We start from the raw sequence: 17206 nt of genomic DNA on the forward strand, positions 1-17206 counted from the left end.
ATACAGCACTCCCTCATTATTGCACTAGAGTGTCAGCCTCCATTTTTGCCCTCAGGTCCTGGAGAAAACTTGAACCCACAACCTTCTGACTCAGAGGTGAGAGTGCTACCCACTGAGTCACAGCTGCCAACAGCACTAAGTGCACATCAAAAGAACTTAATTAGCTGTAAAACACTATCCTGAAGTCATGAAAAGCACTATACAAAGACAGGACTTTCATTAACAAAGGAGAAAAGGTCCAAAAATGGAACAGTCAGTAACAGAACAGTCTCATCTTATCTTCGAGAAATCAAGGACTGGAACAGAGTGTGTATGATAGAAAACAAAAACAAGAAATGCTGGAATCACTCAGTAGGTCTGGCAGCATCTGTGGAAAGAGAAGCAGAGTTAACGTTTTGGGTCAGTGACCCTTCTAAAACTGATTTATTTGATATGTATCGGAATATTAAACTTCAGCCCAGTTACAGGGATTATCAACTGAAATAAACCTCAACTGTCAGAATGAACATGGTTGTCCTGGATGTAATTAACAGCAGCAATAACAACAGAATCCAACCCCCGCAGTCACTTGTGAACTCGCTGGTGTGTCAACAGGTGGGATGACTGAGTGAATCCCTTGCCACACACACAGCAGGTGAACGGCCTCTCCCCAGTGTGAACTCGCTTATGTGTCAACAGGTTGAATGACCGAGTGAATCCTTTCCCACAGTCAGAGCAGGTGAACGGCCTCTCCCCAGTGTGAATTCGTTGGTGTTTCATCAGATCATTTTTGCTTTTAAAGCTCTTCTTACAGTCAGAACATACAAAGCATCTCTCATCAGTGTGAACAAGTTGGTGTCTCAAGAGATCGGATGACAGAATGAATCCCTTCCCACAGTCGGAGCATGTATACGGCCTCTCCCCAGTGTGAATACGCTGGTGTGTCAGCAGCTCATCTTTGCGTTTAAAGCTCTCGTCACATTCACAACATACAAAACATCTCTTATCCGAGTGAAGAAGTTGGTGTCTCAGGAGGTGGGATGACTGAGTAAATCCTTTCCCACACTCGGAGCAGACGTATGGCCTTTCCCCAGTGTGAAATCGCTTGTGTCTCAGCAGGTGGGATGAGGTAGTGAATCCCTTCCCACACACAGAGCAGGTGAACGGCCTCTCCCCAGTGTGAGTGCGTTGGTGTGTCAGCAGTTCACTTTTGCTTTTAAAGCTCTTCTCACATTCAGAGCATACAAAACATCTCTCATCAGAATGAACAAGTTGGTGTCTCAGGAGATAGGATGACAAAGTGAATCCCTTCCCACACTCGGAGCAGGAGAATAGCCTCTCCCCAGTGTGAGTGCGCTGATGAATTTCCAGTAGGGATGGGTAATTGAATCCCTTCCCACAGTCCCCACATTTCCACGGTTTCTCCGTGGTGCGGGTGTCCTTGTGTCTCTCCAGGTTGGACAATCAGTTGAAGCCTCGTCCAGACACACAACCCATGTACAGTTTCTCCCCGCTACGAATGGTGGTCCGTTGTTTCAGGCTGTGTAACTGGAACACTCTCACTCGGGTGTGTGTGTGTCTCAGTGCTTTTCCAGTCACACTGACGTTTGAAATCTTTTTCCGCAGACAGAACAGACAAACATTTCTCCTTCCACATTCAAAGGTGGATGATATTCAGGTCCTGATGAACCGAGTTAGATCTTGATGTGATATTTAACTTGAGTTTCCCGTCTGCAAATCCTTTCCTTCTAATATTCTGTAAAAGCAGTTCACAAAAGCCATCACTGTCAGTACAGGGTAGAAATTCAGAACAGACAATTCTAGTTTCTATGGAACATTCTTTGCTCTCTTGTTCCCCCAAACGTGGTCCATTCAAACAAAAAGCCAAAATAAGCAACAAACTCATAATAAAAGCAAAGGGAACCTTCCCAACTAAACCCAAATGTTGTTATCACTGTCTATCAGACACTCTGTACTCTGAAGAGCCACTGGTCGCAGAAGATCTCACACGGCATGGACGGAAAAAGAGGTTGGCAGCCAGAGTGACACCATCCGCAACATGGTCCCTGCACATCCTGGACCTACACATTGCTGTTTTAACTAGGCCCAAGAGCAGGTCCAGAAGAAGATTCTTCGACTTACCACCCCCACCCCTCCACACTGAGCGACCAAAGATTAGGAGAGTGGGGCTAAACTGTAACCAACTAAAGTGCAACCACATCGCAGACTGGTCACGACAATAAAATTCCATGGGATCCAAGGCAAAGTGGCAAGTTGGAACCAAAATTGGCTCAGAGGCAGGAAGCAAAGGATAATGGCCGATGGACGTTTTTGTGACTGGAAGGCTGTTTCCAATGGGATTCCACAGGGCTCAGTACTAGGTCCCTTGCTTTTTGTGGTATACATCAAAGATTTGGACTTGAATGTAGGGGGTATGATTAAGAAGTTTGTAGATGATACAAAAATTGAGCATGTGGCTGATAATGAAGAAGAAAGCTGTAGACTGCAGGAAGATATCAATGGATTAGTCAGGTGGGCAGAGCAGTGGCAAATGGAATTCAATCTGGAGAAGTGTGTGAGGTAACGCATCTAGGGACAGGAAAAGGAATACACAATAAATGGTAGGATACTGAGAAGTATAAAGGATCTTGAGTGTATGTCCACAGGTCCCTGAAGGTGGCTGGGCAGGTGGTCAAGAAGGCAAACGGGATACTTGCCTTTATTAGCCGAGGCATAGAATACAAGAGCTGGGAGGTTGTGCTGGAACCGTATAAAATGCTGGTTAGGCCACAGCTGGAGTACTGCACATGCAGTTCTGGTCACCGCACTACAGAAAAGATTTGATTGAACTAAAGAGGGTGCAGAGGAGATTTGTGAGGATGTTGCCTGGACTGGAGAATTTTAATTATGACGAAAGATTGGATAGGTGAGAATTGTTTTCTTTGGAACAAAGGAGGCTGAGGGGAGACCTAATTCAAGTGTATAAAATTAGGAGGGTCTATATAGAATGGATAGGATGGCCCTATTCTCCTTCATTGAGGGTCCTATAACCCAGAGGCATAGATTTAGGGTAAGAGGTAGGAAGTTTAGAGGGGATTTTAGGGGAAATGTTTTCACCCAGAGGATGGTGAGGATCTAGAACTCACTACCTGGGAGGGTGGTAGAGACAGAAATCCCTATAAGATTTAAAAAGTACTTGGATATGCACTTGAAGTGATGTACTCTACAAAGCTATGAACCAAGAGCTGGAAAGTGGGATTAAGCTGGATGGCTCCTTGTCGACTGGCGCAGACACGATGGACTGAAAGGCCTCCTCCTGAGCTGTAAATTTCTATGACTCTAAGTTGAGGAGCAGCCCTTTCAGGTAATTATACAGGGACTGTAACGATCCACACTGAATATATCCATGGCTCATGGACTCCTCTAGGCTGTTTTACCTCAGTCCGTATCCATCACTCACACTGCGCATGCTCAGAGCGCAGTCCGATCCCACATCAGTGCACTGGGCTCCTGTAGTCTTGGATAGGGGACTGTCTGATCCACAGGCAGTCCTGGGTAAACACTCTGGCATTGACAGCTCCAATTATTGAATGATTATTTTCGTGTCATCCCATGGAAATTGGTGCAGCAGAGAGAATGAATAAAATTATTAAATAAACTATACAGATACCCGAGCTTCCAAGGCATCAAATATGGTGCGAAGTACAAGGGAACTTCTGTTCTTTACCCACATTTGGACTCAGGAATTAGAGGAAAGTTTTTGCAATTTGCAGATGACACTAAATTGGGTGGCAGAACGAGTAATGTCATGCAGGCCCCCACCTGCTAAGAATGAGGCACATTAATTTCCCCACATGAACATTGATTTTTAAACTGTTACTGGAGTAAAGAAAGAACTTGCTTTTTAAAAAAAACCCACCAGACTCTTGAGTGGAAAGATATTTGCATACTAACAGACAGTACTTGGAAAGGACAAAGGGGACATTCCCTGCTTCAATTCAATCCATAATGGACTTTTGATTACCACACATTGAAGGTGGAGAAGCTAGCATTCCACGTTGACTGCTAAGATGCTCTCAATTCACAGAAGAGACCTGGTCAAATCAGTCACGTGACCACCTGCTGGCCAACTAGGGGAGTTTTTTTTTAATTGGAGAAAGAGTGTTTGAAGACAAAAAGCTGTTTGCTCCTGGACTGGAAAAGACCTCTCTCCTGCCTGCTCCCATCTCTTTCTCATGGAACTGAAAACCCACTGAATATACATGAACCCCAAGAGAGAAAAGTCTCCTACAGTGAATAAGGTTTAAGATGAATACTGGGCCCTAACGAAAAAGACTACCTCCAATCAAGGACTCTCCAGCAAGCTCGAAGCACAGTCACAAACCCCATTCAGAGATTGCCTCAAACTTTTTCACTTTATTTTTCTTCTGCTCTTTTTTGTCCCTATTTGCACGTGTGTATCGCATGCATGCTAGTATGGGAACGGTGTGTTAACAGAATTAGAGTTTTTAGTTTAAATTTTAATAAATTTCACTTTTCTTCTTTAAACCTAAGAAAGCCTATTTGTGCTCATTTCTTTGCCCTATAATTGGAAAGTGGTGAACAAGGATTCACCAAAGGGGAGAGCTCAAAACAGTGTGTTTAAAAATTAAATCCTGTTACACTAAGACCAGGTGAAGGCTAAAAGAGACCCCTAGACACCTTTCTCACCTGGTCGTAACAATGTGGAGGACTACACTGACATCCAGGAAGACATAAACAGGCTGGCAGATTGGACAGATAAATGGGAAATTAAATTCAATATGGTGAAATATGAGCTGGGTCATTTTGGGAGGAGGCCAGTTATTGGTTAGAATGTAAGAAATTAAATAGGGCAGAGGAGCAAAGAGATCTGGGAACAGAGTCACATAAATCACTAAAATGAGCAACACAAGTCGATGAGACAGTAAAGAAACAGCTGATGTTCTTTTCTAGAGGAATACAATGCAATAGCACAGGGGGACTGTTAAGTTTCTGGAGAACCTCAGTTGGAAGGAATGTGAGCAATTCTGGCCTCCATATTCAAAAAAAATTGAAGCGCTGAAGAAAATGCATTATAGATTTACAAAGATATCACCAGAGAGGGTGTTACTATCCAGCAAGATTAAGCAGGCTGGAAAAGAGAAGACTAGGAGGAGATCTGATAGAGGTCTTTAAAATTATCAGCAAGTCAGAACAAGGGGCAGCAACATAAGATAGACATTAACAGGTCAAATAAAGAATTCAGGAGGAATGTCTCTACTCAAGAGTGGTGAGAATGTGGAACTCGATGCCACATGGACTGGTTGAAGCAGATAGCAATGATGTGTTTAAGAGGAGGCTCAATATATTGATGGGGAGAATGAGATGGGGGGGGGGGCGCAGAGTGGGACGCGGTAAATAGATAGGGAGGCATAAATGTGGATTATAACCACCAGCACAGACTAGTGGGGCTGAAAAGTCTGTTCCATTCTGACCATTCACTCCAAGGTCCCTCACTTCCTCTACACTTCTCAATATTTTCCCATTAATCTTAGATTCCTATGCCTTGTTTGATCTCCCCAAATGCATCACCTCACACTTCTCTAGGTTGAATTCCATTTGCCACTTTTCTGCCCATCTGAGCAGACCATCAACACCTTCCTGCAGCCTACAACTATTCTCCTCGCTATCTATCACATGGCCAATCTTTGTCTCATCTGCAAACTTCGTGATCATTTCTCTTACATTTGCATCCAAAAAGCAGGGGACCCAGTACTGAGCCTTGCGGAATGCTGCTGGAAACAGCCCTTCAGTTGCAAAAACAAAAAATGTATTGTTAAAACATCTTTGAGTTCATCTTGATTTTGCTTTGGATTACAAACCCTGGGGTGGACTAATGCTCAGGTTGAGGGGGCCCAGGGGTGGACTAATGCTCGGGTTGAGAGCGCCCAGGGGTGGACCAGTGTTCGGGTTGAGAGCGCCCAGGGGTGGACCAGTGCTCGGGTTGAGAGCGCCCAGGGGTGGACCAGTGCTCGGGTTGAGAGCGCCCAGGGGTGGACCAGTGCTCGGGTTGAGAGCGCCCAGGGGTGGACCAGTGCTCGGGTTGAGAGCGCCCAGGGGTGGACCAGTGCTCGGGTTGAGAGCGCCCAGGGGTGGACCAGTGCTCGGGTTGAGAGGGCCCAGGGGTGGACCAGTGCTCGGGTTGAGAGGGCCCAGGGGTGGACCAGTGCTCGGGTTGAGAGGGCCCAGGGGTGGACTAACGTTCGTGCGTAGTGGGCCCTGGAGTAGATTAATGCTCGGTTTACAGAACCCGGGGGTGGATTAATGCTCGGATTTATAGGGCCCTGTTGTGGATTAATGCCTTGGTTTACAAGGTCCAGGGATGGATTAATGCACTGGTTTAGAGGGCCCAGGTGTGGATTCATGCTTGGAATTACTGGGCCAAATGTGGATTAATGCCTGGGTTTACTGCGTACAGGTGTAGATTAATGCTTGGTTTACAGACCCCAGAGTGGATTAATGCTCGCTTTTTAGAACATTACAGCACAGTACAGGCCCTTCGACCCTCGATGTTGCGCCGACCTGTGAAACCATCTGACCTACACTATTCCATTTTCATCCATATGTCTATCCAATGACCACTTAAATGCCCTTAAAGTTGGCGAGTCTACTACTGTTGCAGGCAGGGCGTTCCACACCCCTACTACTGTCTGAATAAAGAAACTACCTCTGACATCTGTCCTATATCTATCACCCCTCAACTTAAAGCTATGTCCCCTCGTGTTTGCCATCACCATCCGAGGAAAAAGACTCTCACTATCCACCCTATCTAACCCTCTGATTATCTTATATGTCTCTATTAAGTCACCTCTCCTCCTCCTTCTCTCTAACGAAAACAACCTCAAGTCCCTCAGCCTTTCCTCGTAAGACCTTCCCTCCATACCAGGCAACATCCTAGTAAAGCTCCTCTGCACCCTTTCCAAAGCTTCCACATCCTTCCTATAATGCGGTGACCAGAACTGCACGCAATACTCCAGGTGCGGCCGCACCAGAGTTTTGTACAGCTGCAGCATGACCTCGTGGCTCCAAAACTCGATCCCCCTACTAATAAAAGCTAACACACCATATGCCTTCTTAACAGCCCTATTAACCTGGGTGGCAACTTTCAGGGATTTATGTACCTGGACACCAAATTCTCTCTGCTCATCTACACTACCAAGAATCTTCCCATTAGCCCAGTACTCTGCATTCCTGTTACTCCTTCCAAAGTGAATCACCTCACACTTTTCCGCATTAAACTCCATTTGCCATCTCTCAGCCCAGCTCTGCAGCCTATCTATGTCCCTCTGTAACCTACAACATCCTTCGGCACTATCCACAACTCCACTGACCTTCGTGTCAATCGCAAATTTACTAACCCACCCTTCTGCACCCTCATCTAGGTCATTTATAAAAATGACAAACAGCAGTGGCCCCAAAACAGATCCTTGTGGTACACCACTAGTAACTAAACTCCAGGATGAACATTTGCCATCAACCACCACCCTCTGTCTTCTTTCAGCTAGCCAATTACTGATCCAAAACACTAAATCACCTTCAATCCCATACTTCCGTATTTTCTGCAATAGCCTACCGTGGGGAACCTTATCAAACACCTTACTGAAATCCATATACACCACATCCACGGCTTTACCCTCATCCACCCGTTTGGTCACCTTCTCAAAAAACTCAATAAGGTTTGTGAGGCACGACCTACCCTTCACAAAACCGTGCTGACTATCGCTAATGAACTTATTCTTTTCAAGATGATTATAAATCCTATCTCTTATAACCTTTTCCAACATTTTACCCACAACCGAAGTAAGGCTCACAGGTCTATAATTACCAGGGCTGTCTCTACTCCCCTTCTTGAACAAGGGGACAACATTTGTTATCCTCCAGTCTTCCGGCACTATTCCTGTCGACAATGACGACATAAAGATCAAGGACAAAGGCTCTGCAATCTCCTCCCTGGCTTCCCAGAGAATCCTAGGATAAATCCCATCTGGCCCAGGGGACTTATCTAATTTAACACTTTCAAAAATTGCTAACACCTCCTCCTTGTGAACCTCAATCCCATCTAGCCGAGTAGTCTGTATCTCAGTATTCTCCTCGACAACATTTTCTTTCTCTACTGTAAATACTGATGAAAAATATTCATTTAACGCTTCCCCTATCTCCTCTGATTCCACACACAACTTCCCACTACTATCCTTGATTGGCCCTAATCTAACTCTAGTCATTCTTTTATTCCTGATATACCTATAGAAAGCCTTAGGGTTTTCCTTTATCCTATCTGCCAATGACTTCTCGTGTCCTCTCCTCGCTCTTCTTAGCTCTCCCTTTAGATCCTTCCTGGCTAGCTTGTAACTCTCAAGTGCCCTAACTGAGCCTTCACGTCTCATCCTAACATAAGCCTTCTTCTTCCTCTTGACAAGCGCTTCAACTTCTTTAGTAAACCACGGCTCCCTCGCTCGACAACTTCCTCCCTGCCTGACAGGTACATACTTATCAAGGACACGCAGTAGCTGCTCCTTGAATAAGCTCCACACTTCGATTGTGCCCATCCCCTGCAGTTTCCTTCCCCATCCTACGCATCCTAAATCTTGCCTAATCGCATCATAATTTCCTTTCCCCCAGCTATAATTCTTGCCCTGCGGTATATACCTGTCCCTGCCCATCGCTAAGGTAAACTTAACCGAATTGTGATCACTATCACCAAAGTGCTCACCTACATCTAAATCTAACACCTGGTCGGGTTCATTACCCAGTACCAAATCCAATGTGGCATCGCCCCTGGTTGGCCTGTCTACATACTGTGTCAGAAAACCCTCCTGCACACACTGGACAAAAACTGACCCATCTAAAGTACTCGAACTATAGTATTTCCAGTCAATATTTGGAAAGTTAAAGTCCCCCATAACAACTACCCTGTTACTCTCGCTCCTGTCGAGAATCATCTTCGCTATCCTTTCCTCTACATCTCTGGAACTATTCGGAGGTCTATAGAAAACTCCCAACAGGGTGACCTCTCCTCTCCTGTTTCTAACCTCGGCCCATACTACCTCAGTAGACGAGTCCTCAAACGTCCTTTCTGCCGCCGTAATACCCTCCTTGATTAACAATGCCACACCCCCCCCATCTTTTACCATCTTCTCTGTTCTTACTGAAACATCTAAATCCCGGAACCTGCAACATCCATTCCTGTCCCTGCTCTACCCATGTCTCCGAAATGACCACAACATCGAGATCCCAGGTACCAACCCACGCTGCAAGCTCACCCACCTTATTCCGGATGCTCCTGGCGTTGAAGTAGACACACTTTAAACCAAGTTCTTGCTTGCCAGTGCCATCTTGCGTCCTTGTAACCTTATCCCTGACCTCACTACTCTCAACATCCTGTACACTGGAACTACAATTTAGGTTCCCTTCCCCTGCTGAATTAGTTTAAACCCCCCCCCGAAGAGCACTACCAAATCTCTCCCCCAGGATATTGGTACCCCTCTGGTTCAGGTGAAGACCATCCTGTTTGTAGAGGTCCCACCTACCCCAGAAAGAGCCTCAATTATCCAGGAAACCAAAACCCTCCCTCCTACACCATCCCTGCAGCCACGTTCAACTCCTCTCTCTCTCCCTATTCCTCGCTTCGCTGGCACGTGACATGGGCAACAACCCAGAGATAACAACTTTGTTTGTTCTTGCTCTAAGCTTCCACCCTAGCTCCCTGAATTTCTGCCTTAAATCCCCATCGCTCTTCCTACCTATGTCGTTGGTGCCTATGTGGACCACGACTTGGGGCTGCTCCCCCTCCCCCTTAAGGATCCCAAAAACACGATCCGAGACATCACGAACCCTGGCACCTGGGAGGCAACACACCAACCGTGAGTCTCTCTCTTTGACAGGACCCAGGGATGGATTCATGCTTGGGTTTACAGCGCTAAGTGTGGATTAATGCATGGGTTAACGGAGCCCAGGGGTGGATTAATGCTCAGGTTTAAGGGACCAGGGGTGCATTACTGCTCCGGTTAACAAGACCCAGGGGTGGATTAATGCCTGGGATCACCGAGCCAAGTGTGGATTAATGCTGAGGTTCAGAGTGCCCAGGAATGGATTAATGGTCAGGTTTACAGGGCCCAGGGTCAATTAATGCTCAGTTTTACAGGACCCAGGATTGGATTCATACTCGGGTTTACAGGGCCCAGGGGTGGATTAATGCTTGGGTTTACAGGGCCCAGGGGTGGATTAATACTCGGGATTACAGGGCCAAATGTGGATTAATGCTCTGGGTTACAGGGCCCAGGGGTGGATTAATGCTGGGGATTACACGGCCAAATGTAGATTAATGCTCTGGGTTACAGGGTCCAGGGGTGGATTAATGCTGGGGTTTACAGGAGCCAAGGGTGGATTAATGCTGGGGATTACAGGGCCAAATGTGGATTAATGCTCTGGGTTACAGGGCCCAGGGGTGGATTAATGCTGGGGATTACAGGGCCCAGGGGTGGATTAATGCTGGGGATTACAGGGCCCAGGGGTGGATTAATGCTGGGGATTACAGGGCCCAGGGGTGGATTAATGCTGGGGATTACAGGGCCAAATGTGGATTAATGCTCTGGGTTACAGGGCCCAGGGGTGGATTAATACTCGGGTTCACAGGGCCCAAGGGTGGATTAATGCTGGGGATTACAGGGCCAAATGTGGATTAATGCTCTGGGCTACAGGACCCAGGGGTGGATTAATGCTCGTGTTGAAAGGACCATCATGAAGACCCCACCTGCCACAAATGAGGCATTAATTTCGGCACATGAAACATTAATTTGAAACTGTTGCTGGACTATAAGATTGTTTAAAAAAATTACAGCAGTGGCTGGAAACATTTGCACACTAACAGACAGTTGCCTGGAGAGACAGTAGAACTGCTCCCTGATACAATTAACCCAAATGGATTTTGATCACCAGATTTTGATTGCCAGCATTCCATCCAGCCCTCACCAAGGGAGTCTGCTAAGATGGAGGATCCACAAAAATCGCAGGAGAGTTTGTTGGAAAAACTTAGTCACGTGACTAACCTGTTGGCCAACTTGGAGGTTTGAATTGTGCTCACAGGACAATTTGAAGACAAGAGACTGCTTTGAAGACAAATGAGAAGGAAGGTCTCTCTCCCTGGCGCTCTCTCTCTCATGAATTTCCAGATCCACTGAAGCCACTTAAACCTCAAGAGAAGACTCCTACATCGAAACAAGCTTGAAAGCGTGCACTGAACCCAACGAAACAACAAGATTTAACTGCAATCAAAGACTCTACATTGAACTCAAAGGACTGCAAATGAACCCCAGCTATTGCTTCAAACTTTTCCCCTTTATTCTTTCTCTTTGTGCGTGCGTTTATATCGCTTATGAATGCTAGCATGGTTGCATCGTGTATGCGTAGCAGTTTTAACCGAATTAGAGTTTTAAGGTTTAATATAATTTGTCTGGTTGATTTCTTTGTCTTACGATTGTACAGCAGTGAACAAAGATTCACTGAGGGGAAGCTAAAGACACGGTGTTTTAAATATTTAAATCCTGTTATGGTCAAACCAGGCAAAGGCTGAGAGGGAGCCACAGACCCCTTTCTTACCTGGTCATAACAATATCCAGGGGTGGATTAATGCTCGGGTTTAAAAGGCTCAGGGTGGATTAGTGCTCCGGTTATCGGGAGCCAAGGGTGGATTAATGCTCGGGTTTACAGGGCACAGGGATGGATTAATGCTCAGGTTTAAAAGGCTCAGGGTGGATTAATACTCAGGTTTACAGTACCCAAGGGTGGATTGATGTTCTGGATTACAGAACCCAGAGTGGATTAATGCTCATGTTTATAGGGCCCAAGGGTGGATTGATGCTCTGGATTACAGAGCCAAGTGTGGATTAATGCTCAGTTTTATAGGCCCGTGCTGCATTTATGAAAGGGTTGGCTGAAAGTTTTAGACTATACCACTTAATACCAAATTTCCCCAATGACTGGGAAATAATTTCTCTTGATGTATCCTATCAGATTCAATTGGTATCTTGAAATCTTTGATTAACTCACTCCTTAAGCTTCTCAATTCCAGGGAATACAACCCTCCTTGTGAGGTGATGCGTTTTGGCAGAAGGGATAGAGAGAGGCAATATATACTTAACGGTACCGTTCCATACAGTGTGCAGGGACAGAGTAATACAAGGACTCTTGTGCACAGCTCGTTGAAACAGTAGTTGGCAAAAGCATTTGGGATCTTGAACTTCATAAGTCGAAGTTTTGAATTCAAAAGCAGGGAAGTTATGCTGGACCATTATAAAGCTCTGGTTCGGCTACAACTACAGTATTCCAACCAGTTCTGGTCACCACGCTTTAGGAAGGATATGAAGGTCGTTGAGAGAGCTCAGGCTGGAGAAGCTAGGGTTGTTCCCCTTGCAGCAAAGCAGACTGAGGGGTGATCTGATAGAAGTGCACAAAATTATGACAGGTTTAGATAAGGTAGACAAAGAAAAACTATTCGCATTAGTTGATGGTACAAGGATGAGGGGACACAGATTGAGGTTTTGGGAAAGACAGAGGAGGCAAGTGAGGAAGTTTTGTTTAACCAGTTCATCACCTAGAACTCGGTGCCTATGAGGGTGGTGGAAGCAGAGACGAGTAATGATTTCAAAAGAAAATTGAATGGACAATTGAGGGAAATAAACCTACAGGGCTACAGGATTGAGCGTGAGAGTGAAACTGACTGGATTGCTCAACAGAGATCTGGCATGGAATCAAAAAGCTGAATGGCCTTCTTCTGTGCTGTAATGATTCCATGATTCATTTGGGCGATCTCTCCTCGTATTTTAACCTTGGACTCCAGGAATCATTCAGATAAATCTGTGCTGCACTCCCTCCAAGGCGAATATATCCTTCCGAAGCTGTGTGTCCAGAATTGAACAGAGTACTCCAGGTGTGGGAGCTGGTGGACACCAATGCGATCCACGATGGCCACATCTGCAGCAAGTGTTGGCTGGTCGGGGACCTTTGGCTCAGAGTTGATGAGCTGGAGTCCGAGCTGCTGACACTGCAACACATCAGGAAGGGGGAGAGTTACCTGGACACTGTGTTTCAGGAGACAGTCACACTCCTTAGATTAATTACATCAAATTTGGACCATGGTCAGGGACAGGAGGGTGTGACTGTGAGTGAGGCAGGTATGGGGATCCAGAATTTAGCTTTGGAGGAGCCTCAGCGAGTGCCCTTATCCAATAGGTACGAGGTTCTTGCTCCTGGTGTGGACAAGAGCACAGACTGCAGGCAGGATGAGCAAACTGACCACAGCACTGCAGTTCAGAGTGCCATTCAAGTGGGGGGAGAAAAGAGAAATGTAGTTGTAATAGAGGATAGCATAGTTAGGGGAATAGATACTGTTCTCTGCAGCAAAGACAGGAGTCCCGAAGGCTGTGTCGCCCACCTGGTGCCAAGGTTAAAGACATCTCTTCTGGGCAGGAGGGGAATTTGGAGTGGGAGGGGAAGGATTCAGTTGTTGTGGTCCACATAGGTACCAACAACATAGGTATGACTAGGAAAGAGGTTCTGCTGAGGGACTATGAGCAGCTCAGGGCTAAATTAAAAAGTAGAATCACAAAGGTAATAATCCATGGATTACTACCTGAGCCACATGCAAATTGGTGTAGGGTAAATAAGATTAGAGAGGTAAACGCATGGCTCAAAGATTGGCGTGGGAGAAATGGGTTCCAATTCATGGGGCACTGGCACCAGTACTGGGGAAAGAGAGAGCTGTTCGTTGGGATGGGCTTCATTTGAACCACGCTGGGACCAGTGTCCTGGTGAATCGTATAACTAGGGTTGTAGATAGGACTTTAAACTAAATAGTGGGGGGAGGGTTCAATTGAAGGGAAATCAAATTAAAAAATCAAAAAGAAACGAGAGAGCAGAAGTGCAGGATAGTGAAGAGGCGAACGGTAGTCAAAGTGTGACAGGAAAGGGCAGAAAATATAAAGAGTGTAGCAGGAATTAGAACCAGAATGAGTAATAATGGTAAAATGTCAAAGCTTAAGGCTCTTTATCTGAATGCACGCAGCATTTGTAACAAGATAGAGGAGTTGATGCACAAATAGAAATTAATGAATATAACTTGATAGTTATTACAGAGACATGGTTGCAGGGTGACCAAGACTGGGAAATCAATATTCAAGGGTATTCGACATTCTGGAAAAATAGGCAAAAAGGAAAAAGGGGGTGGGATAGCTTTGTTAATAAAGGAAGGTATCACTGCGGTGGTCAGTAGCGATTTAGGTGCAATAGATCGTGATGTGGAATCAGTTTGGGTGGAAATAAGGAACAGCAAGGGGAAGAAGTCACGGGTGGGAGTTGTCTATAGACCCCCGAAGAGTTGTCTCACTGTAGGACAAAATATAAATCAGGAAATAATGGAGGCATGCAAGAAGGGCACTACAATTGTCATGGGTGATTTTAATCTACATATTGACTGGACATATCAGATTGGCAGCGGTAACATGAAAGACAAATTTGTAGAGTGCATCAGGGATAGTTACTTAGAGCAATACGTTGCAGAACCCACCCAGGAACAGGCTATTTTAGATCTAGTAATGTGCAATGAAATAGGATTAAGAAGAGATATCGTAGTTAAGGATCCTCTAGTGGGTAGCAATCACAGCATGGTAGAATTTCAAATTCAGTTTGAGGGCGAGCAACTCGGGTCTCAAACCAGTGTCCTCAACTTAAACAAAGGCAATTACTGAGGTATGAAGGGTTATCTAAAGCGAGCTGGGAAAATAGACTAAGGAGAAGGTCAGTGGATGAGCAGTGGCAGACATTTAAGCAGATATTTCATAACGCTTAGCAAAGTTTTATCCCAGTCAAAAAGAAGGACTCGATGAGAAGGATGAACCACCCGTGGTTAACAAAGGCAGTCAAGGAGAGTATCCAATCAAAAACTAAGACATACAAAGCGGGGAAAACTAGTGGTATGCCAGAGGATTGGGAATTTATTTTAGGAACCAGCAGTGAATGACTAAAAAGCTAATAAAGAGGAAGAAAATTAATTATGAAAGTAAACTGGCTAGAAATATAAAAACAAACAGCAAGAGCTTCTACAGGTATATAAAAAGAGAGTAGCTAAAGTGAGCATGGAACCCTTGGAGGATGCGACTGGAGAATTGACAACGAGGAACAGGGAAATGACAGATAATTTAAACCAATATTTTACATCAGTCTTCATGGTGGAGGACATTATAAACATCCCACAGATATCAGATAAGCAAGGAGCTAATGGGAGGAAAAATCTTGTAACAGCTTCTATCACGAGGGACAAAGTATTTGACAAACTAATGGTACGAAAGGCAGACAAGTCGCCAGGACCTGATGGCCTACATCCAAGGATTTTAAAGGAAGTGGCTGCGGAGATAGTGAAGGCATTGGTCGAAATATTCCAGAACTCACTGGATTCCGGGAGGATCCCAGTGGATTAGAAAACCGTTAATGTGACGCACCTGTTCAAGAAGGGAGGGAGACAAAAAGCAGAAAACTACAGGCCAGTCAGCCTAACATCAGTCGTTGGGAAAATGGGAGTCCGTTGTTCAGGAAGAAATAGCAGGACATTTAGAAAAGCTTAACGCATTCAAATAGAGTCAACATGGTTTTACGAAAGGGAAATCATGTTTGACAAATTTGCTAGAGTTCTTTGAGGATATAACAAGGAAAGTTGATAAAGGGGAACCGGTAGATGTAGTGTATTTAGATTTCCAGAAGGCATTTGATAAGGTGCCACATAAAAAATTATTGCACTAGATAGGAGCTCACAGTATTGGGGGTAATGTATTAGCATGGATTGAGGATTGGTTAACTCACAGAAGACAGAGTCGAAATTAATGGGTCTTTTTCAGGTTGGAAAGACGTAACTAGTGGAGTGCCACAAGAATCAGTCCGAGGGCTTCAAATATTTACTATCTATAGTAATGACTTGGAAGAGGGGGCAGAGTGTTATACATTCAAATTTTCTGACAATACAAAAATAGGGCATGTTGTGATGAGGACATAAGGAATCTGCAAGGGGATATAGATAGGTTGAGTGAGTGGGCAAAAACCTGGCAGATGGAGTTTAATGTCGGAAAGTGTGAGGCCATGCACTTTGGTAGGAAGAATCAAAAGGCAGACTATTATTTAAATGGAGAGACACTCCAAAAAAGTGCAGCACAGAGGGATCTGGGTGTTCTTGTGCAAGAAACACAAAAAGCTAGCATGCAGGTGCAGCAAGTAATTAAGGCAGCAAATGGAATTTTGGCCTTTATTGCTGGGAAGGGGGGGGGGGGGGGGAGGGAATTTAAAAATAGGGAAGTCTTGTTACAACTTTATAGGGTGTTGATGAGGCTGCACCTGGAGCACTGTGTACAGTTTTGGTCCCCGTATTTAAGAAAGGATATACTGGCATTGGAGTCAGTTCAAAAGAGATTCACTAGGCTGATTCCTGGGACGAAGGGGTTGACTTATCAAGAAAGGCTCAACAGGTTAGGCTTTTACTTATTAGCGTTTAGAAGAATGAGGGGTGATCTTATTGAAACGTACAAGATTCTGAGGGGCCTTGACAAGGTAGATGTTGAGCAGATGTTTCCACTAGTGGGGGAATCTCAAATTAGGGGACATAGTTACAGAATAAGGGGACACTCATTTAAAACTGAGATGCGAAGGAATTTCTTCTCTCAGAGGGTAGTGAATGTCTGGAATTCTCTACCCCAGAGAGTTATGGAGGCTAGATCACTGAAAGTATTTAAAGAGGAGGTAGATAGATTTTTGAAATATCAGGGAGTTGAAGCTATGAGGAGCTGGCATGAAAGAGGAGTTGAGGTCTGGTGCAGATCAGCCATGATCTTATTGAATGGTGAGGCAGGCTGGAGGGGCCGAATGGCTTACTCCTGCTCCTATTTCTTATGTAACTGTGTTTTTCCAGTCACACTTATACCTGAAATTTTTCCCACAGACAGAACAGACAAACCTTTTTCCTTCAAAGGCTGATGATATTCAGGTCCTGATGAATCGAGCCACTGTCAAATCTTAACATGATGTTTGGTTTGAGATTCCCCATCTGCAAATCCTCCTCTTCTCAGCCCCTGTAAAAGAAGGTTTCCAAAAGTCATCTCTGTCAGACCACGACAGAAATTCACAACATTCT

At 45.1% G+C, this 17206-nt stretch overlaps 1 protein-coding gene across 1 annotated transcript; it reads right to left on the reverse strand.

The window, feature by feature from the left end:
- Window positions 1-387: 387 nt before the first annotated feature.
- Window positions 388-1440, reverse strand: LOC137381311 (zinc finger protein 436-like; the record flags this gene model as incomplete). The annotated part of the gene is made up of 1 exon (XM_068053688.1): window positions 388-1440. A coding segment is annotated over one exon (876 nt), but the record flags the coding sequence as incomplete, so codon positions are not given.
- Between the last annotated feature and the right edge of the window lie 15766 nt (window positions 1441-17206).

This window comes from Heterodontus francisci, chromosome 22 (assembly GCF_036365525.1).
Source record: "Heterodontus francisci isolate sHetFra1 chromosome 22, sHetFra1.hap1, whole genome shotgun sequence".
NCBI classification, from domain to species: Eukaryota; Metazoa; Chordata; class Chondrichthyes; order Heterodontiformes; family Heterodontidae; genus Heterodontus; species Heterodontus francisci.